At 37.0% G+C, this 23,799-nt stretch overlaps 2 protein-coding genes across 2 annotated transcripts in view; one reads left to right on the top strand and one right to left on the bottom strand.

Moving 5' to 3' along the window:
• LOC113061517 (inositol 1,4,5-trisphosphate receptor type 2-like) overlaps positions 1–16,683 on the top strand; it is a 69,506-nt gene extending 52,823 nt beyond the window's left edge. The window contains exons 49-57 of the mRNA XM_026230680.1: positions 366–541; positions 1,390–1,554; positions 2,270–2,453; positions 3,248–3,304; positions 4,939–5,069; positions 5,471–5,636; positions 6,504–6,664; positions 12,205–12,366; positions 14,816–16,683. Coding sequence (XP_026086465.1) covers positions 366–541; positions 1,390–1,554; positions 2,270–2,453; positions 3,248–3,304; positions 4,939–5,069; positions 5,471–5,636; positions 6,504–6,664; positions 12,205–12,366; positions 14,816–14,899 — 1,286 coding nt within the window. The 3' untranslated portion in view covers positions 14,900–16,683. The remainder of the gene's footprint in view (positions 1–365; positions 542–1,389; positions 1,555–2,269; positions 2,454–3,247; positions 3,305–4,938; positions 5,070–5,470; positions 5,637–6,503; positions 6,665–12,204; positions 12,367–14,815) is intronic.
• A 1,371-nt stretch (positions 16,684–18,054) lies between these two features.
• LOC113061520 (sarcospan-like) lies at positions 18,055–23,226 on the bottom strand. The gene is made up of 3 exons (XM_026230684.1): positions 22,633–23,226; positions 20,464–20,550; positions 18,055–19,527 (listed from the first exon to the last, which is right to left on the bottom strand). The coding sequence occupies exons 1-3, from the start codon at positions 22,885–22,887 to the stop codon at positions 19,168–19,170; spliced, it is 702 nt and encodes a 233-aa protein (XP_026086469.1). The 5' UTR covers positions 22,888–23,226; the 3' UTR covers positions 18,055–19,167.
• Positions 23,227–23,799: the final 573 nt, after the last annotated feature.

Here is a 23,799-nt window from a genome sequence, read left to right as displayed (position 1 = left end):
GTATCGGTATCGGGCAAGTACTAGAAAAAGTGGTATCGGTGCATCCCTAATTATGTCATATATAAATATAAATAGATAAGAGCATATATAAATACAGACGGAATCATGGAATTCAGTCACAATATAATCTACTATACAACATGAAATGTTACAAAATGTAGCAAAATTTGGATGAATAAAAAGTAGGAATATATATGGTTAATTAAATTTTGATACAGAGTATTGTCTGTGAATATTACACCGTAAAAATAAATAGTTAAATTTAAAACTGATTTCATAGGGTCATACATAATACATAATAACATTTAAAGGGTACCCAGATTCACCCCAGAATTTTTCATGCATTTCTTCGTTCTCTCCCTCAGGTGTCTTGCCCCCATTCTTGTCCATCTTGCTTTGGGTGGCAGTGGTCGTGAGCACCTTCACGTTGTTTGTTCTTCCCCGACTTGGAGGTATCCTGGCATTCCTGGTCACTGTCATCTTCCGTTCTATTTACACACTGGGCTTAAGACCCACACTGCTGCTTCTGGGGGCCACCAATGTAAGGCAAATTCTTTATCAACCATTCACTCTTCATTTAGCTCGGCAGCTCTCTGTGTCCGTGAACTGATTAAATGTCAAAGTGTATTTTGAATGTATGAACCAACCAAACTCCTATTAAAAAAGACCAGCCACTAACACCTCATGTTCGCTGATTAATCACTAATGCCGATTAATTACGAGAAGCTGCTTAATATCTGGCTAAATGCAAAAGATGGCTGAAGAGGAAGTAGTGTTGCCATTTTGCATCAATATCAGTTACGATGACAGAAGCGGCTGATGTGTTTGATGTGCATTCAGATAAAAAATGAGTGATTTCATGCCTCTCTCCCATCCACATGGAGTTTCAGCCTTTAAACTGCTGACACGTCCCTCTGTTGTGTCAGTCTGTTTGTGTCTGCTCAAGCTGGCATCTCCTCAGCCATTATGGCACCACATGAAGAACCAACAGAGACATGTGCTGAAACAGATTCTAGGAGTCTGGGATCTGTTATACTACACGCCACTCACCACGTCTTCTAGTGGTCACCACAAACTGTGTTTATTCTCACTGCAAGTGAACTCTTATGTATTTTGCTCCTGGTTTTGAGGATGAGGGCACGCACTGGCCATGTTGTTGTCTGCCTAATCTGGCTAGCTTCTACCAAGACGCACTTACTTTGATGTCAGACAAAAAGGATATGGAAATATTTTCTCTTTCTTTTAAAAGTTATTTATTTACAACCCTACTTATTTTCCCAACTATGCATTTCCATTTTTTTTTTTTTTCTTTCAATATGACTGAAAAGTATTTCATGTGATTGTGAGGATGCTAATGCTATAGCATTAATTTCTGATGTCTTGTCACAGCTGCTGAATAAAATCGTGTTCCTGGTTAGTTTTGTGGGGAACCAGGGCACGTTCACTCGAGGGTACAAAGCAGTTGTCATGGACGTCTTCTTCCTTCTGCACGTCAGTTACGTCATCGTTTGCATGCTGGGTCTGTTCGTACATGAGTTCTTCTACAGTATCCTGGTACGACTTCACACTTTTTGCAGTATGATTCATTTTCTGTACTAAAAGTTAATGATTTAAAGTGTGGTCCATGGATGCTTGTTTCGACAGAAAAAAAAGGATTTTTATGAAAAAAAAATAAAAGAAATAAAAAACAGATCTCAAAAGTTGGGGTCGGCAAGATTTTTACTGTTTATGAAATTTCTTATGCTTGCCAAGGGTGCATTTGTTTGATCAGAAATGTGCTAAATGGAGAAATATTGTAAAATATTATAATTTAAAATAACTGTTCTATTGCATGATTCTTCGTAATATGCTGATTTAGTGCTCAAGAAACATTTTCTTGTTATTAATGTTAAAAAGTTCTGCTTCATATTTTTGTGGAAAGTGAAACTTTTTTTTAGAATAGATTTTTCTGAATAGATTTTAAATAGAAAGTAAAAATGTATTTAAAAATATTATTTTGTAGCAGTTTAAAATCTTTTACTGTCATTTTAAATCAATTTAATGCAAATGCAATCATTTATTTTTGGCATTATAATTTAATTTATGCATTTAGCAGACGCTTTTATCCAAAGCGACTTCGAATCAAACCCAAACCTTGCACTGCTAACGCAATGCGCTACCACCTGAGCCACAGGAACACTATATATTATAACAATGACCATTTAAATAATTTAATTTCAGAAACATGTATTTATAAGATCCTCCTCTTTCTCTCTTTTATCCCCTATAGTTGTTTGATCTTGTGCGAAGAGAGGAAACGCTCCTTAACGTGATAAGGAGCGTGACGAAGAACGGCCGCTCCATCTTCCTCACAGCTGTTCTGGCTATCATCCTGGTCTACCTCTTCTCCATTGTGGGCTTCCTCTTCTTTAAAGATGACTTCCTCATGGAAGTCGACCGCCTCCCTGCTTCAAGTAAGCATGAAATGTACATGATGTCCCTGTCATGCTCTTTGCTGTGGTGGCCTCCTGTCTCTCCAGCCGTACACTGCATAAAACTTGTGGTTTTGGTCTTTCATTTCATATTTTCTGAATGTTCTAGATGAAGATGAAGTCATTATCATGTGTTAATCTGAAACCCTGCTTATCGTACATGTAAACAACTTAGTATGAATAGAACTGAAATGTCTCTTTTAGAGAGATTACCACATCTGTGATGTATTCAGTATGTACTCGGTGTATTCATACATGCACATGATAACATTTGAAGATGAATATTTGTGTTTGTGTATTTGTGTTTATATGAACACACATGGCCATGTAACTGTGTTGAGGACACGCTAGCACATAGCACCTGTTGCATAACCCCGCAGTGGCCACACTTCTTTATGTAATCACTTCCTCTGTGCACTGCAGCACTGTGCAAGCACTGGGGACAGAAAGGGCACATGTATACACGCATGCACTGGAATACAACACACATGATTTAATAAAACATTTCAGTTGTGGAAACATGAAACATTTCACTTGGTAGATGAGCTTCAATTGTCTAGATGATTGCTGTTGAAGTAGTTTTTCCCTAAATATGACAAATAAACTAAATCAAATCAGACTTCTGAATTGTTGAGCACATGCTATGAATGTATTTTTATGTATTTACAAAAAAAAAAAAAAAATTATATATATATATATATATATATATATATATATATATATATATATATATATATATATTTAACAAGTGAATATTTGTTTGTTTTGACTTTTAGAGAAGATAAATGTGAAGGAGTCTATAAGCTGCCAGAGTGAGACCTGTTCTTACCATGGTAAGTCACATTTCTGGACATTTAGGCCACACACAAAATGTATAAATATCCTTGTAATAGACATTAAAATGTCTATTAAAGAAATATGACACACTCTATAGCACACTTTTCAAGAAAAATCTCACAAAAAAAGAATCCTGTAAAAGCTTTTTTAATTAAATGTACAGAACAATGTTTTAATGATGTTTGATACAGATGTTCTGCAGTTTCTCTTTTAAATCCACCTCTGTCTCATCCTTCAGCTGAATGTTCTTGCATAATCTGCAGTAGTGCTGGCATGTCGTGTGATTTGTGTGTGCGTGTGTATTTATGGTTTTCCTAAGTGTTTGTTTGTAAAGGGCTGGTCCTGTGTATGTTATAGAGGTTAAGGTGCTGAGATGACCTGGGAGTGTGTGTATGTGTGTGTGAGAGATGACTCATGTGCTTCTTTGTTCTGCTTTGCCCTGTGAGTCTTTAAAGATCACCTGTGCTTCTAGATATCAACACGTGCACTCTCTTTCTCTCTCACACTCTCTTTCTTCCTTTCTTTTGACCTCTTTGGACTTTCTCTGTGTCCCTCACTTATTCCTTACTTATCTTTCCACATGCTCATTCCTTCAGTATTCCTGTCTTACTTACTTTGTGACTTTTGTAAGTCTCTGTTTCTTTATATAAACAGTAAATATGTGTGTATGTGTGTGTGTGGGCGTGTTTTTGTGACATATCAGGACACAACTCTGTATAATGACATGGGTATGACACAGGTATTACAAGGAGAGGGTGACTTATGAGGACATAACACATGTCCCCATTTTTCAAAACGCTTATAAACCATACAGAATTAGTTTTTTTTTTTTGAGAAAGTAAAAATGCACAAAGTTTCCTGTGAGGGTTAGGCTTAGGTGTAGGGTTGGTGTAGGGCCATAGAATATACAGTTTATACAGTATAGAAAACATTACGCCTATGGGATGTCCCCACTTTTCACAAAAACAAACGTGTGTGTGTGTGTGCGTGTGTATATATACATTATATATAGATGGATAGATAGATAGATTAAGCAATGCATGCTTATATATAAATAAAATGTAAATTCTAAACGATTATACGTTTAGATTATACATTTAAATACATGTTTAAATACTGAATATAAACGTATAATTCTGAATAGATAGTTATACATCTCATATGAATATAGAAGTAAAGATCCTTAATGTATAATTATAAATTCTGAATATATAATTTTATATCTAAAAATATAAAAAATGTATGTAATTATACTGAATGTATGGTTCTAGTTCTGAATAGATTATGATACTAAATATGTAAATAAATATAAGTTATATATATATATATATATATATATATATATATATATATATATATATATATATATATATATATATATATATATATTAATTACACATACACACACACACACACACACACACACACACATATATATATATATATATATATATATATATATATATATATATATATATATATATATATATATATATATATATATATATATAATTCTAAATATATAATTCTATAATATATACTTTGGAATAGATATTTATGCATCTAAATCTAAATGCTTGAAACTGTTATTTTATCCATGTCTGTATATCTGTGTGTGTGCTCACCTCAGTGGAAGAAGAGGATGAAGATGGTACACAGCGCATGTGTGACACCCTGCTGATGTGCATCATTACGGTTCTGAACTACGGGCTGAGGAACGGAGGAGGAATCGCAGATGTTCTGCGCAAGCTCTCCAAAGAGGTGAACAGAATATCATCAACGCAGCACACTCAGACATGAGATACGCCGATGAATCCAGCGTCACTAATACTGACAGTATAATCCATGTTTAAAGCTGTGGGATCTGCACGCATCTGTACATCATGCTTTTACAGACCCCTGCATTCATTTCTACTCTCTCTGAGCATCTGTCTATATGCTTTTGAAGCGTTGCAAAATCAGTCACACCAGCTTCAAAGAGCCTATTTTCGGAATGATTGAAACTGCGGATCAATAAAAGAGGAAACCTTTATTTATTTTGAGTACATTAGGTCATTTTTTTAGAAATTGCTTTTAGAGATGAAATAAAGTGTTTATATATGGTTTATACGTATATACATATATATATCTTCATTCATAACCCTCTTACTGTTGCCCCTCAGGAGCCCATGTTCCCGGCACGTGTTGTGTTTGACCTCTTGTTCTTCTTCATTGTCATCATCATTGTGTTGAACCTCATCTTTGGTGTGATCATTGACACCTTTGCTGACCTGAGGAGTGAGAAACAAAGAAAGGAAGAGATTCTAAAGACCAGCTGCTTCATTTGTGGTACGTCTTGTTTAAAAGGAACATATTTTAAGAAACAGGATTAGTTAACAGAGGTTAGCCAGTCATGACAGTGATCCTTGCTGTAAAACACTGAGATGTGTAGCAGAATCTATAAGCTGATTTTTTCCACGTACTGTGAAACCAAAACGGTCATTGAAAACCTCACAATATTATTATGTTTTGATCTTTTTACTGAATCAATGAATGTTTCAGGCTTTAACAGATTGTTGTGAATCAAAGTATTTAAAAAATGACTTGGATATGAATTTGCAAATAATTTGAAATTGGACAAAAAAAGTGTGGGAATCCTGGAATAAGTTGCGTTTTATGATGGAGCGTAAGATTTCAGTCTATTCCACATGCAGAAGCTATTTTAAAGTTACAGTAGCAAAAAAAAATCTTATTCATGAGGGTCATAGTCAGGGCAAAAATTCTCCAATAAAACTAAATTATGTTTTTTATGCAAAACATAAAATTCTCCAAAAGTTTAGAATAAAGTCCATTTAAAACACCACTTTTCAATATCTGCACAGCAGCAAACATCTTAGGACAGCTTGGAACAAGCTAGTGGGGCATCTCCAAGCAGATGTCATGCCCTGTCACATTCTGTTACTCTGATTGCCTTTGAATTTGTATATGAGGTCTGCGACAGGGCTTCTATTTGATTGATTCAACCATGATCATGCTGACTTTTACTTCACTAAAGAGGACAATGAAGACTATGTTAGAGAATAACAGATGTGGGAGAAAGTTTTATAGTGTTTCTAAAAAATGGAATATCGCGAATAAAACGAATGACTTTTATAGACAGTGTAGGTTCGCTCTTTGAAGAACCTTTCATTTTTATGATCTGCTCATCTTCTTCAGGCCTTGAGAGAGACAAGTTTGATAACAAGACTGTGTCGTTTGAGGAGCACATCAAGTCAGAGCACAACATGTGGCACTATTTGTACTTCCTGGTGTTGGTGAAGGTGAAGGACCCCACCGAGTACACGGGCCCCGAGAGCTACGTGGCCCAAATGATTAAGGTTAGTTCATCGCCACATTTGATGCCAGGATACATTGACCTCTAGAATGTCTTTGGACACTTTCTGATTGTCATATTTATGTAGTTAATGTGATGTGTGTTTACTCTGACGGAGCACCTGTGTGAACCTGATTTCAGCCATCATCAGCTATAATTTTTTCTCAGAATTCTCTTTTTTGCACAACTCTGGAAAAAAAAGATATAAACTCAGAATTGCAAGATATAAACTCAGAAATGCAATTGTGAGATCAATTAGCAATTTGAAGCATTTCAAATTAAGATGCAATTGCAATTGTGAGATGTAAATTTAGAATGTAAATTCAGTTTAAACTCTCAGGAAAAAAAAAATAGCAAGATGTAAACTCAAAATTACTACAAAGTAGTACAAAACTACAAGTTTATAACTTGTGATCGTGAAATATACATTTTTAATTTCTAAAACAAAGTCAGAATTGTGAGATAAAAAGTTGCAAATACCTTTTATATTTTTATTCTGTGGTGGAAACAAGCTTTCATACAGAACATAAACGAAAAAAGTCTTAACAAAAAAATAGTTATTAGAAAAGCATAATTTGCATTACATAATTTTCTTATGTAATACAGTGAAATTCAGACAGTTCCAATGTCCAAATAGTTTTTTGGAGTCCACCGTATGTCAGTCAGCTGACTTCCTTCAGGAATGTTGTTTGTTTCTCCATCAGTCATGTCTGTGCCAATATGTTTGACATCATTTGACTTTCTTGTTTTTACTCAAGATGCAATTTGTGAACTAATTAATGAACTATGTGTCTATATTTATACTATTTATACTATAAAATATTACTTTTATAACTATATTTTATTAACTCATGAATAGTATTTTAAGAAATATTAGAACACTTTATGGTAGCATGAAATAATTTAGCTATGAATATAATATAACTGGAATATAATTGGAATTTATTTTTGACATTGTTAGCAGTGACAAACCAAGGACTTGTGTGTGTATTTATATCTCTGTCTCTGACTCTGAGCAGGCTGTCTTCAGTGTGCACCAGCAAAAGCAGAATTTATGTCAAATGCAAATCTTAATAACTTTATAAATGTCTTTTTTCCCACAATATTAATGTCCCATTGTTAGTGGCAGATGCTTATAAGCTCAAAGGGCCAAAAGTTTGCCGTTTTATCAGCCTTGCCAATAAAACTCCGTATTAGTAGATGGGTGTTTGGATTCTGTGGAAATCTACAGTGCTTTCTGCAGATTTCTGCAGGCCCTGCTTCCACGTAGAACCTGCTTGATGACACATTGAGTTCTATTAGTACTATATTAACTAATTACTGTGAGTTGCTACAAACACAAGGGCCCTCATTAAAGCTGAGATGGGAAAGATGAGGCATGGGCGATGCATAACTAACGCTTGTTTAGTTTCCTAGTGTTTGTCCTGTCTCATACAAGGACCTTCAGCTTTTGTAGTACAGCAGGCGGGAGGAAACAGTAACTGAATGCCAAATACTACACTCTGGATTTTAAAATAAGTGTGTGTGTGTGTGTGTGTGTGCGCATGTGTGCGCGTGTGTGTGTGTTTGTGTCTGTGTTTGTAGACTCCAATCACCTGAAAACACAAATAATGCAAAGGTCTGCAAAACAGCCCACCCTAGCTTCTCTGCTCATATTCAAAGAAAAAAGCAGAGCACAAGTTTACACTGAAGCAGGTGTGTGTGTGTGTGTGTGATTATCACTCACAGGCTGCTGGAGAGAGAGTGTGAGCAGGTACTGCAGCAGTCACAGCATTGTTATGTAACCCATCTCAAGTGGCCTGCTATTAGCTCAGCCTATCCTCACACGTGCTTTCCTGTCCCACACACACACACACACACACACATACACACACACACCTGCTCCGCCGCTCATTATCACACAGTGAGTCAGGCGTCTCCTTGGTAACACCGTCGTCATGCACTGTCGCAGGAACAAGGAGAAAAAAACTCCTTGGCCTCTGGACTTGTTATCAATTCTAGTTCAAAGGTCACATATTCACGGCTGGATCCGTTCCTCCCAGCTGGGCGTCTCGGGCTCTGTGTGTGTGTGAACGGATGACTGCAGGAGTGCGTGTGCAGCAGCCAGCCATGCTAATCAAACTGATTATTGCAATCATGCTGCTATTTCCAGAGTCGATTTGATGGCAGCGTTCTGAAACTGCCTTTCCATTACCAAACAACAGCTTTATGATGATGAGAGCCGAGGACACGTGATCGAACGATTATGCTGTCTGTCAGATGATAAAAGAAGTTTAATGGCACTTTAATGACAGCCCAAACACCTTTCCCACACAAGTCTGCAGCAGCGTGAATGTGCTGAAGTGTATAGATGTGTGTGTAATGTGTACGTTTTTTTGAGTTGTTAGCTGCACTGTTATGAGGTGCTATGTGTGACTAGTGTAATTTCTTAGATGTTAAAATATTTCTTTTGTATTTAAGTTGCAGGTTAATTCACTTGATTGGTTTTTGCATGCACTACCTTTAAAGTTAGAGTTGGTAAGTTTTTGTTGTTTTGCAAGTCTGTTAAGCTCACCATGTCCTTAAATTAATATAAAGTTAAAAGGAACAGCATTTTTTTAAAATAGAAAGATTATATAAACATAATAAATGTATTTTTGATCAATTTAATGTGTCCTTGCTACATAAAATGACTTTATTTAAAATCAGTGTTAGAATGGATATCTAAGTTATAATGTCAGTCTTTTGAATTGTTAATGCACTCAAAAGTGTCTGTTTATTCACCACAAATACAACTTTTGTTCTTAATGTGTATTAATGTATTAATAAATGTTGAGATTGACATTAAGTAAAATTAATAAATATAGTAGAAGTATCGTTCATTGTTAGTTTAACTAATTTGACATTTATAGTATAATGTTACCAAAAATCTTACTGACCACAACACTCTTTATTCAGTATATGAACATTAATATTTTCTTGTCTTGAGCTCATGAGGCAGCTGGAAGGCCTTTATCACTGAATGCTCAGTGTTGATTAATCGTATAATTTATGATAAGTTACCAGTTGACCTTAACTAAACTCTATAGCTCAATGTTGTCCGTCTTATGTCCATTATCTTTCTACATTATTTTTTCCCACTGGCCCGTCACATAAAGTGTTGTTTTCTTGTTTTTTTTCACCCCACATCTCAGGTCTTACCTTTAGTGAAAAATAGGGCAGTTCATGAGGCTCGACCCTCACAATCCAGTCTCTGTTCATCCGTCCTCACTTGACCAGTGTTTTCCCACTCCCTTTAATGTTTTTCCTAGATTTCATAATGCCTGTTCTATGAAACCAGTTAGCAAAAATCTATGCCTAATCCTTATTTTCCTGTTTTTCTTATTTTAGATCCCATTGAAACCTTCAGAAAAAACCAGACCGCTCTTTTCCAGCAAGTCACTTTGTCCCGCTTCTGTGTGAACGTGTGCTTGACCTTGTTCATGCGCCTGTTTCTCAGAAGAGCAGCGTGTTTATCCAGAGTGTTTTTCTTGGAAAGCCTCATTCCCTATTGTATAGCAGAGAAAAGCACTGTGTTTGTATCAGAAGATGTGCATGCCCAAGTGTGTCACCTCGTGAGAGTGTGTTTCTTGATTGTGTAAGGGAAGGCGGTCTTTTCCCACCTCTAAACATATCCTGGAACTCTCTGCGCTCCTTGCAGCGCTCCTGTCAGGCTGACTGTGAAAAGCACCTTACATAACTGCTGTGATGAGCCACCGTTCGGTTACCCCCCTCCTTCTTTCACACACACCACACACCCCAGATCAGCTCGGATGTACACACTCATCACATACACACTCTCACACAGCAAATTGTAGAACACAAACAAATGTCTTGTGTGTGAGCTTCTGTGTGGGCACACACACTTAACAAACAGAATGACTAACTGTTATTATCTAAAACAAAAAGCTCTGACTGCGTTTCATTTCCATGAGTACTTCCTGTTTCTAGAGCTAACTTTGCAATTAGGTGTTAAAGTTGTCCAGATTTGCCTCTATATGCTTTAGCTTTTGAAAGAAAAAGCTTGAGGAGTTTTAACACACTGGCTCATATTCATGAGCTTGCTTTTGCAAGTATAGATGGGTCATGATGATCAACTTAGTCGTCCATGTTCTAGTCTAGTCAAGCAGTAATTCATAGCAAAAAGCCATTTACATTTCAATGTAGTCTCTGGGTGCGATTTTCTTTTACTTTATCAAATATCATGTCCATGCTGACACCTGTCTAATTTGGATAGATTCTTCCAAGCGATGAATTTGTGTTCTGATGAACTGAACTTTGAACAGTTGGTCAGTAAGGTTTAATACTTTTATTCAGCGAAGATGAATTAAAGTGATTAAAAGTGACAGTAAAGACTTTACAAAAGAGAGAGATTTCTACCAAACATTTAAGCAGCATTTAATGTTTCTTGAGCAGCGAATCATCATATTAGAATGATTTCTGAAGGGTCATGTGACTCTAAAGACTGGAGTAATGGCTGCTGAAAGTTCAGCTTTGCAATCACAAGACTTAATTCCATTTTAAAATATATTAATATATTATATTTTTGCTGTATTTATGATCAAATCAATGCTTAAGGGACTTAATAAATGTATTGTACATCCCAAACTTGAACAGCAGTGTATATTTACTGTGCTTACTCTGTCCACAACCTGATCAGAACAGATTTTCGAGGCTTACCATTTTCCACTGCTTTTTAGAGAGGCAGTTTCTTGATGGCAACATGCTGTGCTTTAGTGTGATACAGTCTTTAAGGTCTTCAGCAGCAACTGTTATGCAACAAAACTCTGCTGCTCAACTTGCACTGTAGAGTGTGAGACTGTCAGCAAGGTAAAACATCCTCCAATAAGTACTGTCATTAAATCCTAGAGCCATTAAACCCACTTTTTAACATTCACATTCAGCAATGATTTTGAAGACAATTACACTCAAATCACATGCTGTGAGCAGTGTTTCTGATTTAATATATATGTACGTTTTTTCTGAGAGGGACTAGTTATGTTTTGTAGTTATTCAGCTTAATTATTTGGTGAATATATCTATTAAGAACTGGACTTTACCTATTAGTCCATATATTATGATTAATTGTCACTTTTACACCATTCTTGCTTCTGAAAGTATTGTCCCATTAATTCTCTCCATTTTCTTAAACATTTGTGCAATACTGTTCAAAATAGTGTTATATCCCTATGCTAAAAATGTTTGGTGAATGCTCCCAACCCAATCTCCCTGCAATTCGTAAATTTTTCACGAGGTGGCTTATTCGTATGAATTCATACGATCACACTCGTATAAATTCATACGATTTTTGCCAAATCGTATGTATTTTACGAGTTGCACAATTCGTATGAATTTGTACGAATGACCTACACCTAACCCCGCCCCTAAACCTAACCGTCACTGGGGTTTAGACAAATTGTATAAATTCGTACGAATATGCCACCTCGTAAAATACGTACGATTTGTTGAGATAGCGTTGATGCTCCACAACAACAACAACAAATCACACCTTTCTCTTTCTTTCAGGAGAAGAATCTGGACTGGTTTCCACGGATGCGGGCCATGTCTTTGGTAAGCACGGAGGGTGAGAGCGAACAGAATGAGATCCGATTGCTGCAGGAAAAGCTGGACACCACCGTCAGTCTTGTGGATCAGCTGTCCTCCCAGCTGTCTGAGCTTAAAGAACAGGTAACATACAGCACACCATCCAATGGGACGGCCTGGTTTCACAGAGCAAAACCGTTTTTTTCCTCACAAGGCCTCTGAAGTGTTTACTATTAGGCTCTGCTGAGGAAGTGCGTCAGAGCAGGGGTGGGGCCGTACCCCGAGGCGATGTGGATGTTCCGACTGTGCTCTGCTGTGTCGGTTCACTGCCATCACCTGCCTGGCCCACATGTGATTCCACACAAACAGTTTAACAAATTCACATGACACGGGGAGAGGGAAAGCTTGAGGTTCTAATGGGATGACGTTGGAAAGAAATTGCTGCCCCATGGCTCATTTTTCTTAAGTGTCTCTCTAAAGTCTGAATATTTGTTTGACCTTAAGACTTCAGATTTGAACTGTTCTGTGCTGTAAACACATAGAAACTGCACAGTCATTGAGAATCTGCACTGATCCAAACCACTGAGCCTGAAACTGTTGAACCACGCCAGTGTTGCCCCTCACATCCTCCAGTGGTCCTTCTGATTCCTGGCAGTCACGAGGAGTGGGCTTACTGTAATTCTCCTGGCAGTGCTGGATGTTAAATAGCTTATTAAAGTGATTTCTTCTCTGACAGCCAGGCCTAATTAAACAGATCCTCCTCACCTCTCAGTTCGAGCCAGACTGAGATCCAGCTCAGATGCGATAGGCGAAATCCGAACTTGTCATGTTCAGACCAACGGGCATGAATACTGTGTTCCGCCTCCGTTTTCTTGCTAGGACTGTTTACTTGGTAGTTCCTTCTCTTTGTGTGGAATTGCTATGAAGTCAAATACGTCGGTTTAAACCCAGTGTGTTTGGGAAAGGAAAAAAGTGAGCTGTGTGGAATAAGAGAGCTCATTTTGATATTGGTGCAAAGCGATATTATAGCAATGAAACATCATCCTCATGTTGTTCCAAACTTTTTTCATCTGTGGAGCTTAAGATATTTTGAAGAATATCTTAAGCTCTTAAGTCTTCAGTTTTGATTTAAGCATGTTGATTAAAAAAAAAAAAAAAACAGTGTGCAGTCATATGCAGTCAAAAGTCAAAATGGGAAGTCGTGGCATAATGGTTAGAGGGTTGGACTCCCAATCGTAGGGTTGTGAGTTCTAGTCTCGGGCCGGACGGAATTGTGGGTGGGGGAGTGCATGAACAGCTCTCTCTCCACCTTCAATACCACGACTTAGGTGTCCTTGAGCAAGGCATCGAACCCCCAACTGCTCCCCGGGCGCCGCAGCATAAATGGCTGCCCACTGCTCCGGGTGTGTGCTCACAGTGTGTGTGTGTGTGTGTTCACTGGCTCTGTGTGTGTGCATTTCAGATGGGTTAAATGCAGAGAACAAATTCTGAGTATGGGTCACCATACTTGGCTGAATGTCACTTCACTTCACTCACTCACTTAAAAAGCTCAGTTGTCTATTGCCAGTAGGATAGCTCCCTTTCAAACCAAGCAACTTTCTGTTGGGCAACACGGTGGATTCTTGACTGCATGAGGAACTTTTTCACCCTGATTTAAAAATACCCAACCCTATGTATTCCCATTGAATAACTAGATATTACCCACAAAATGTCACTGCACAACCATAAATGTAAATGCATCTTCAGAAATTATACTGTAAGAAGATCTGTTATATTTGTTACCAGCTTTGGTTACCAGAACCTTACTGTAAAACAAAAGGTAGTATTTACAGATTGATTTTATCATATACTGATAACCACCTTACAAACATAGGCCACATGATTCAATCCATCCATTTTTTTTGCTCAGAAATGACTTTAATGAACATTTTTTAATTCTTCAGGGAACATATATATAAAAAAAAACATTTATCCATTTTTTGTTGGTTTGTAAAAATAATATTGTTAAATTAGCAATATAAATCTTTTAATTATTGTAATTAAGAATATTTTAAATCTTGTTACATTTGAGTTTGCTATGAATATAGCCTTTGATGCTGAAAAAGGAATTCTTTATAGGCGGTGCATGGTGTCATACAAATATTAAACACTGTCATGGTGCTAAAATAATGCAGTAAACATTCATTCAACATCATCAGATGTATCGTAAAACCCTAATGTGCATAACCGATAAAACTAAGAAGAAACAGTTATTCCATTGAAAATCCATAAAACATGCGCTAGCACACAGAGCATTCTGGGAATGTCAATTTACATTTTGTCATTGTAAGTTATAAGCTGGCTTGTTTTCCTGAAATGTCTAATTAGATCTGTAAACTTTTTTTTTTTTACCATATATAATAAGCAAACTTATCGTTAAAAAACTGTTAAAATTACTAAAAAAAAAAAAACTGATAGCCTTGTAGGATTTTATTTTTTTAGGCTGTAATTTTGAGATGTAACTAAAGTGGCTTCCCTGTTTTATATATATATATATATATATGTGTGTTGTGTGTGTGTGTGTGTGTGTGTGTGTGTTTCTGCACGTGTACAGATGACAGAGCAAAGAAAGAATAAACAGAGGCTGGGCTTCATGGGACCATCACAGATGAGCCATCCAGTCACCCCTGTGCACTGAGGATGGACTCATCGCACCTCTCCAGACACACACTCACACACAGGTGCTGATGTTCACACCACACTCATGGTGATATCACACTTTACTGTACATCACGACAGGACAGTTGTCCGGTTAGATCCTACATACTTGAGCATCATTTTGTAAGTGTCTTCTCATTTAGATCTGATAGACAGAGTGTGTTTGTTTGTAAAATCATGAACTCTACGCATATCTACAGGCTTAAGCCAGATGACTCAGACAGTCTTTGGGAGAGCTTTATAAGCGTCAAGTATTAACTCCCTTGCATTTTAAATGTCCTGTCCATAACTTGATTATTGCTGTACTTCAGAGTGGACTTTAGTCTGGGCTGGAAGAACTGGAGAGTTTAAGTGGCTCTAAACAATTGAATCATTTTGTATAATTCAACATCAGCATTACTTTAATGAAAGATATAAGACTGGAAAACATTCTCATCTCATAATCAGACAATCATGTGAACACTGGAAACTGTTTGTTTCACCTTCTACAGAGACGTAAACGCTAGTTTTAACTCTTAAATGATGGTCATTTTTATTGTGTATTTTATGTTGGAGATGTGACTACAATATTTGTGCTTGCCTTATATAAAGTTGTACAGAAAACAATAAAGAGTTTATATGTGGTATTACAATGGTTAGTTTGACTATCTACTCTTGAAACCATTTAGAAACCGTAAGATTTAGAAGGTTAAATTATGTGAAACAATAGAAGCAATTATTTTGGGGATATTTAGGTATCTATGCAAGGAGATAAGATCATTTTATAAATGATAAATTTGTTGTGTCCACACTGATAGCTGACACGAAGATCTGTGTACAGAGTTCAGGTTTACACTCAAGCAGTGGATCTCAAATCACTATTTTAATGGACATGACAACTCAACACTAGAACAGTTTAGCGCACAATGCATTTAAATCAGACGTCCAACATTATGGTGTAATATTGATTGAGAATACTAGAAAAAAATGTAATTGTCATGTGATCCTTCAGAAATCATTCTAATATGCCGATTTGGTTCTCAGGCAACATTTCTTTTTATTGCCAATATTGAAAACAGTTGTGCTGCTGAACATTTTAGTGGAAACAAACATCATTTTTATACATATAAATAAATATATATATATAAGTCTTTTCTAAGATTATAATAGTATCTGTGAGTCCATCCAAACAGATCTATGAACTATTTTGAGTTGTGACCCACCAGTGGAAGACCACTGTTCAGGAGAGTAATCTGAAAGCATGTGACAGTATTTTTAGACTACGTAGTTCCTTCTTTAATTTTTGAAACGGATATAGGTTTTTTTTTTTTTTTTTTTTTTTTTGCTAGCTTTAAGTTGGCACTATTAAATCTGTAGTAAAAGATGATAAAATTGTACCTTACTTGTAATATTATTGGAATATTTGTATTGTAATTCTAAAAATATGTTCAGAAATTATGAATCTACAAGCTTGTGAAATCAAAGGCAGTTTAACTGAAGTTAAGTCTGAAGAGTATGATTTTGATAATGAATTCTGGAGTAATTTCCATGAGATAAAAAAAAAAAAGAATCTGTTGATTGCTTAACGGAATAATTTACCTAAAAATTATTTACTGTCCAAGATGTAGATAGATTTGTTTATTCATCTGAACAGATTTGGAGAAATTAAGCATGATATCACTTGCTCGCCATCGTGAAGAAGAGATGACAAACACTCATACATTTCACAAGACATTCACAAGACATTAATTGATGGACTGGAATCGTGTGGATTACTTGTGACATTTTTATCCACTATTTGGAATCTCATTCTGACGGCACCCATTCACTGCAGAGGATTCCGCTAGTGGGCAAGTGATCTAATGCTAAATGCTCAGAACTCCTGGTGTTTTTAGGGTACAGGACCCTGCCTGGTACAAAGACTCACATCTGCTCGTGCCTTCAACTCTGGCATGGGTTAAAATTAGCCCCTGACGGCTCCATTACGGTTTACGGCTGTCACTAAGCAGGAGACAGTCCAGAACGTCTGGAATGCTCCATCAGGGAGGAGAAGACAGTTAGTTGGATAACTGCCACTCTCACTAACTGATCGCTCATCTTTCGGAAGATGACAAAAGTCATGGATATATCAGTTATACTATGTTTTATCTTGCGGTTTATTGTACATAGTCTCCCATTAGCAAGCATGTCAATATTTGAATTGGATTTAATGATGATAATATTTGATCCCTCCTTAACACGCACAGTCTTTTTTTTTTATGTTTAGTCATGCAGGTGCACAGTAAACAACATCCTGCATAAACACACTCATTAATCTAAATATACCACCCTCCCTTCCTTCTTTCTGCATGTGATAGGTCTGCATGTGATTGTGCGTGTTGTTGTCATGCTGGTTTGTCGGAGAGCAGATGAGATCTGTCACATGATCATGTCTCAGAGCGGTGAGAGATCACCCCTGCTGCACTCTTTCCCAAAAGCGCTGCAGATCAGAGGGGGATTTTTCATTGGACTCAGCGTTCCTGCTTAATCTAATCGTGTACAGAGTGACTCGCTAAAGTTCTGCTGCAGAGGAAGAGGAGACAAGAATATGCTTCTGTTACAGGAATAGTTCACCCAAAACATTTTATTATGCCATTTATGCATCCTGATGTCATTCCGAAACCCTCTTTGACATTATTTTGTGGAATCCAAAAAGAGATGTTTATGAAAATGTTCACGCTGATCTTGTCTATACAGTGAAAGTTTTTTTTTTAATTTATACTTTTATTCAGCAATGAGGCATTAAATTGCTAAAAAGTGACTGTAAATACTTTATAATATTATATAATATTTTAAAATAATATTCAATAAAGAATGATGAAAAAAGTATAATGCTTTATACAGTTTTTTCCAACATTGTTAATAGTAAGACAGTTTTCTTGATCATCATATTAGAATAATTTCTAAAGGATCATGTGACACTGAAGACTGGAGTAATGGCTGCTGAAAATTCAGCTTTGCCGTCACATGAATAAATTATATTTTTTAATATATTCAAATAGAAAACATATTTTAAATTGTATTCATATTTCACAATATTGCTGTGTTTCATACATAAGTATGAAATTCAGTTAATAATTTTAAAGGACATGCGACTGAATGATGAATGAGAGAGGGTTATGTAAATGCCTTTTATTAGAAATCGGCTCAAAGGAAAGATGAGTCATACAAAGCTTACATTTAAGGTTGTTGTTTTTTTTTTCTTCTGTGCTGAAGCATCATGTTGCATTTCTTCCAAACACCAGACTGAAGGTCTCTTTAAAGCAACAGACTCTTTTAACACCTCAGGCAGCTCTCTTCCTGTTGGCAGTGTTCATATCACTCAGTCTTTTTCATTTGGTTTATAAGCTTTATTGACCAGGACTTAATGATGAAAAACAGAGCTTTTTGGTTTGATTGTCAGGCTTTACATTTTGCTCAAGTTTCACCTGGCCACAAATATAAAATATGCAATAGACTTATGTAAAAAAATTAAATTTTGCCCTTCCATTGCATGAAAGTGGAGGCAGTGTCCTGCTGTTTGTCTTAGTACCCCTTTGAACCCCCCCAGTCCCTGACTGACTGGCTGCATAAACTGTGACTTCAGTCCACAAGCCCGTCCAGCCTCTTCACTGGACACACCTATTATCTCTGACTGCTGTGTACACAGTGTTATATTTTAGAAATCACATTTTTTATCTAAAAAATGTTAAAGAATGTTGCTCCTGTGTATTCTTATGAACCACCAGGAATTTTGTCTCTGAAACAATGGACAATAAATGCACCTGAAGTTAGATAAAAAGTAAAAGGTAAAGGTTATTGTGTGAATAATTGCATTTTAAGGTTTTTTTGTTTTTGGACCATGCAAAATGTAATACTGGCAATTAAATACATTTTCATGCATGCCATTACTCATTTTCCTAAAATGTCAGGGTTTTTGGTGTGTCACTCACTGGTTTAATAATTAAAAATACTCTTCTTGTCAGGGGTAAAAAGAAACCGTTAACCTCAACAAGTGGAAGTTTTCAAACAGCCAATGTAGAAAAATACAGTAACTCTAAAGATTGCATAAAACTTCCGGAAATATTATAATATGGCAATACAAACCGACTCATTCAATTGCTTTGATAAAAGGTTGCATGTCATAAAACTCCCAGTGTGGCAGACACTGCAGCAAACAGTTTCTTCTCTAAAGGCACAAACACTCCCACACGCCACATGTTTACTTCTACAGAGAAATCTCTCAGTGCCCTAAACTTTCTGCCAATTCTGGGTAGAAGGAGATCCCGTCTGAAGGCCAGCGAAAAACACCTGATACCTGCGCTTCCATACGAGGAAGGCCCCCACCAGGCAGACGATAGCCTGAGCCAGGTTCAGCACCATCTGCAGAAGGTAATAGATGGGTAGAGTGCTTACGATAGCACTGCAGTCTGTCACACCGCTGTAGATGAAGGTGCGGGCGATGGGATCCTCAGGGTCCAGAGTGCACAAACAGTTCTCCCCCATTTCCTTGCAGCTGTAGCTGTTAGTCAAGGCATAATGGTAGCACTGGAAGGCAATGACCACTGCAGAAATGACCATCCCCATCGTGCACAGGAAGAAGTACAGGAGCTGGGCAGAAGTGAGAGAGGGTTTACAGTCATTTGTGATGATTAAAGCAAGGCAACGGAAATCAGATTTAAATAGACTAAAATGCCTATTCTTGTTCATTTAAAACCAGCTTAATGTTCTGACTTCTTGACTCAGAAATGGCAATGGTCCATTAAATACAAAAAATATGTCTAATTAAAGCAAACGAAACCGTTGACCTGAAAATTTAGATTTTGTCATTGGCACACACATTCCAATGAGCTTGATATGAACAAAGAACTTCCAATCAGCCGTTTTTTCCACTTAACATTTACTTAATAAAGGTGTTGATTCAAGACATGAGTCTGCTTGAGATAAAACATAACATAAATCAAATCCCAGATTCAATCTTATTATCAGCTCACTCATTGAATAAGTCCATTCGAACAGCATCTCAGGTCGGTGAGGCGAGTTGTTGACTGGAGAACCACATTGGGAAAATAAATAAATACACATGCCACAAACCACTTCAAATGATCCACTGAAACCAAGTGGCTCAAAAGAACATCACTAATTCATTCAGAAGATTTGGAATATAGACTGAAAAGTAATATGGGCTACTTTTATTAAACTGTTATGTTGAATTGATGTTGAATGGCATAAAGAGCTGCATGGGCATTGCTCAAATCATATCCTTTTGTGTTGCATGGAAGAAAAACAATAATAGTCGGTTGGAATGATATGGGTGAGTAAATGATCATTACATGTTGACATAGCTTTAATTTCTGAATTAATTGTTATTTTAAATACAATGATATGAAGAATTGTAAACTAATTCTAGGCCTGCTACTGGGTTCCTACTATATTTTTACCATAGAAGTAAAAATATGTGTTAAAGTCCACTTGAAAAAGCATTTGCATATGAGGTGCAATTCTAATTCTCAGGTCATCCAAAACTATACTTTACAATTTTTTTACCTTTACAATAAATTGAGTCGTCGCTCTCTCATCGGGCACTCTGGTGATGCAGAAGAGGACGAATCCCAGCAGAGAAACCACAATCATCTGCAAAACACAGAGTATTTTTCTAGAGTGCTGCAGTGATGACATTTTTGTAGGCCAACCCGGAAATTAGCATCACCCTGGTTCCCTCAACAAAAACCCAAGAGGATTTTTCCATTGGCTTTTGGATTATTGCAGACAATTAGCTCTGTGACAAACAAATGTTTATGATTCTCACATGTTTGGTACATCATGATAATCTTTTTAAATGAACGCAATATTTGAATCCTAAATATGATACAACCAAATAGAAAAATAAAACGGACCAGAGGTGCTAAAATGCTAAAATGTAATTTAGACCCCAAAAGTACAATATATGATCTAATCACATGCTAATCAAGTTTTATTAGGCCTTTTGGAGGGTGATCATGTGCATCTCAGAGTCTGTTGTTGAAAATGTTGCCATTGTTGTCATGAACACATCCCAGTTTATTGGGTTGATCTAATCTTATTTGCCGTGCAGCAGACCTCCAAAGTTCTCTATATCTGCCAGACTTGTTCTGAGCCAACCATAACCCTTATTGTAATCAGCGTTGTGCAACTCTGCATTGAGTTTTCATCTGATAATATAGTGACTGCCACTGCAAACTGAATAACTTGACCCCCCCACCCTCCGAGATATATTTATCTCTCACGCTTTTTATCTCAGTCTTTTCTTCTCTCTCTCTCTCCATTTTCCCTGCTCTCTTTCTCAGCATGATTGGAGTCTTGTGACTAGCGTGTGGTATCTAATTTGATTGTTTTTCCCAGGTTCTGAGGCAGAGAAGTCCTGGTGACCTCAGCGTTTTTCTCTAGGAACAGCAGCACTGGTCTCGTGAGGCCTGAACTTGAGATGCTCCCTGATCTACATTATCACTCCAGTATGCGCGTCCATGAATAATAAAGACATTACTTTATGTTTTATTGCCACCATAACTAATGTTTGACACAATGAAACCATTATATACTGGGTTTTGTGTGGCATTCAGAATTAAACAAAGAATGCGTTTTACATTTTGTTGAACGGAAGTAGCAAACAGTATTTAGAAATGTTAATTACAAATGTAAAGAAATTCAAATGTCATTTTTAAAAAGAAAGCCAATTCCGTAACATTTTAAAATAAGGTTATATGTTTAACATTAACTTTATGAACTTCCTATTAAAAATATCTCTGAAGCATGTTATTTTCACTATTTACTTACGTTAATATTTTTTACATTTATATTTTTAACAATTATAATCTGTTAATATGGACCTGAGCTAATATGAAGTAACAAAGAACAGGTGTATTTTTTATTTACTAACATTAAGTAAGAATATTAAATAACAAACGCATTGCTCATCACTCAATATTAATTAATGCGTTAATAAAAATAAAAATAAAATGGGACCTAATATTAAAGTATTTGCCCGCAACTAAATCTTTGCTTGACACAGTCTTGTTCAAAAGTTTTGAAAAAGTTACATAGATAACATACTGTATTATCGAGATAAGACAAGATTGGTGAGCAATATTCTTTAATAATTCTCTTTTTTATCACCTGGTGTTATTTTAATTATCACAGGTATTTGTATTTCTTTTTGTAAGTGATTGAATAACCATATAGGCCTCATTGATCTAAGCTTATGCATGATGTCATGTTTTAAACCAATAAATAAATGAATAAATATTTTTAATTTGATCATTTGTGCAATGTTCACTCAAAAACTGAGGTGCATAAGCTTAGATCAATGAGGCCTACTACCAATCTGTTAAAGAAGCACGAACACTCTAAACCACTGCCGAACAAGCAAAATCCACTGATTAGCATATAAGCTTGTACTCTTTTCCAGATTTCTTGCAACATGATACTCTCATTGGACAATCCGATGTCAGCTTTAAAACTTGTGATTCTGTTTAGGAATGTATTCACTGTTTTCAATAATATGTTATTTTGGACATGCATACATGCTCTCTGTGACATTGTTTTATGCATGCTTTTGTACAGTATGGCAGTGTGGCCGATGGATCTGATATGAGACGGCCTCATGCATGGCCCTGAAATAGTAAACAAGGCATGCTGGGAGTTGAGGGAGAGGTAGATGAAGAGCAAAAGGAAGCTTACAATAATGCCGGCCCAATGGGGAGTCTCCCTAGGAAGCAGAGAGGAGCTAATGGCAACCATTAGGAAGGCCACAGCAGCTACTGCGATGCCCAGCAGAAGCTGTAACAGAGCGACCAGCAAAGGAAAGCGACAGCCACAACATTTTTGGGCTTCCTCCAGCACTGAGCCTCCAGTTTCTGCTTGTCCCTTCTTCTCCTTGCCAGCGGTTGCATTGCCTCCTCCAGTCGACCCCATCGGACTCGTCCCCGACCCCATAATTCCTCCTGTCTCGTGCTGAGGTTCTTAATCTTCCTTTAGGCCGACTGGACGTTCTTGTACTCGCCCTCTATCTGTTTGTCCTTCCTTTTCTTTCTTGCCTGCCGTTTCTTTTGCTCTCTCTAGCTGGACTGCTCCCTTGCCCTGCCTTTCCCCTCCCTCCTCACTGGAGGCTTCTCTCCCTACGCGATCCCTGCTATTCAGAATCAGAAAGGACTCTGAACTAATATGGAAAACATTTGGAGCAGATTCCACAAGAGCCACATATAGAGCACCGAAAAGGAGACGGAAAGGAGGGAGGGTTGAAAAGGAGAGGGAGGACATAAAGGGGGACTCCAACACACGACAGCTTCTGGTCTCACTGAAACTAATCAGGAAACAGGGATCTTACAGAGCAGAAACAATTCTTGTCTCTGGCAAACATGTGGGAGAGTGCTTGAGTCCCGCCAACCTCCTGCATCACACTGTGCGATCTATTCATAACAGCGTGGAGCCAGTCACATGATTTTGATGAAGTTACGTGACCCGCAGGCATGTGAGCGGGTTACAGTTAATCTCTTATGAATATTGTGTGAGAGTGCAGATATGCTACGTGTTCATTTCACTTTGGGTTGATTACGGAGAGTCTCTAACTATATGCAGGTCATGTTTCTTATAATGAATATGTCTGTATTCACCTAGACCTTTCATAAAACTCTATTCATTTTTATATTTCTTTATAGAGTGTGCTGGGAAAACTGATTTATAATCTTGTAATGGCTACATCTGAAGGCTGGATATTGACAGAATGTGGTCTATTTTCAGCCAGACTATACTGAGAGCTTATTCTATGTGCTGTTGTGTTATGTCACACCTCATTTCAGATGGCACGTATGGGCAAAGCAATCTCAGTGGATCTAGATGTCAGTTCAA

Source organism: Carassius auratus, chromosome 43 (genome assembly GCF_003368295.1).
Source record: "Carassius auratus strain Wakin chromosome 43, ASM336829v1, whole genome shotgun sequence".
Lineage (NCBI taxonomy): Eukaryota > Metazoa > Chordata > Actinopteri > Cypriniformes > Cyprinidae > Carassius > Carassius auratus.
The sequence above is the reverse complement of the archived record's forward strand: the minus strand, read 5'-3'. Positions and strand labels throughout refer to the sequence as shown.

Excerpts from the sequence above, each read along its gene's own strand:
- LOC113061520 (XM_026230684.1), bottom strand. The coding sequence starts at position 22,887 with ATGGGGTCGGGGACGAGTCCGATGGGGTCGACTGGAGGAGGCAATGCA. Across the intron at positions 20,551-22,632 it reads CCCATTGGGCCGGCATTATT|ATGATTGTGGTTTCTCTGCT; the intron begins GTAAGCTTCCTT and ends TGTGTTTTGCAG. Across the intron at positions 19,528-20,463 it reads CGACTCAATTTATTGTAAAG|CTCCTGTACTTCTTCCTGTG; the intron begins GTAAAAAAATTG and ends ACTTCTGCCCAG.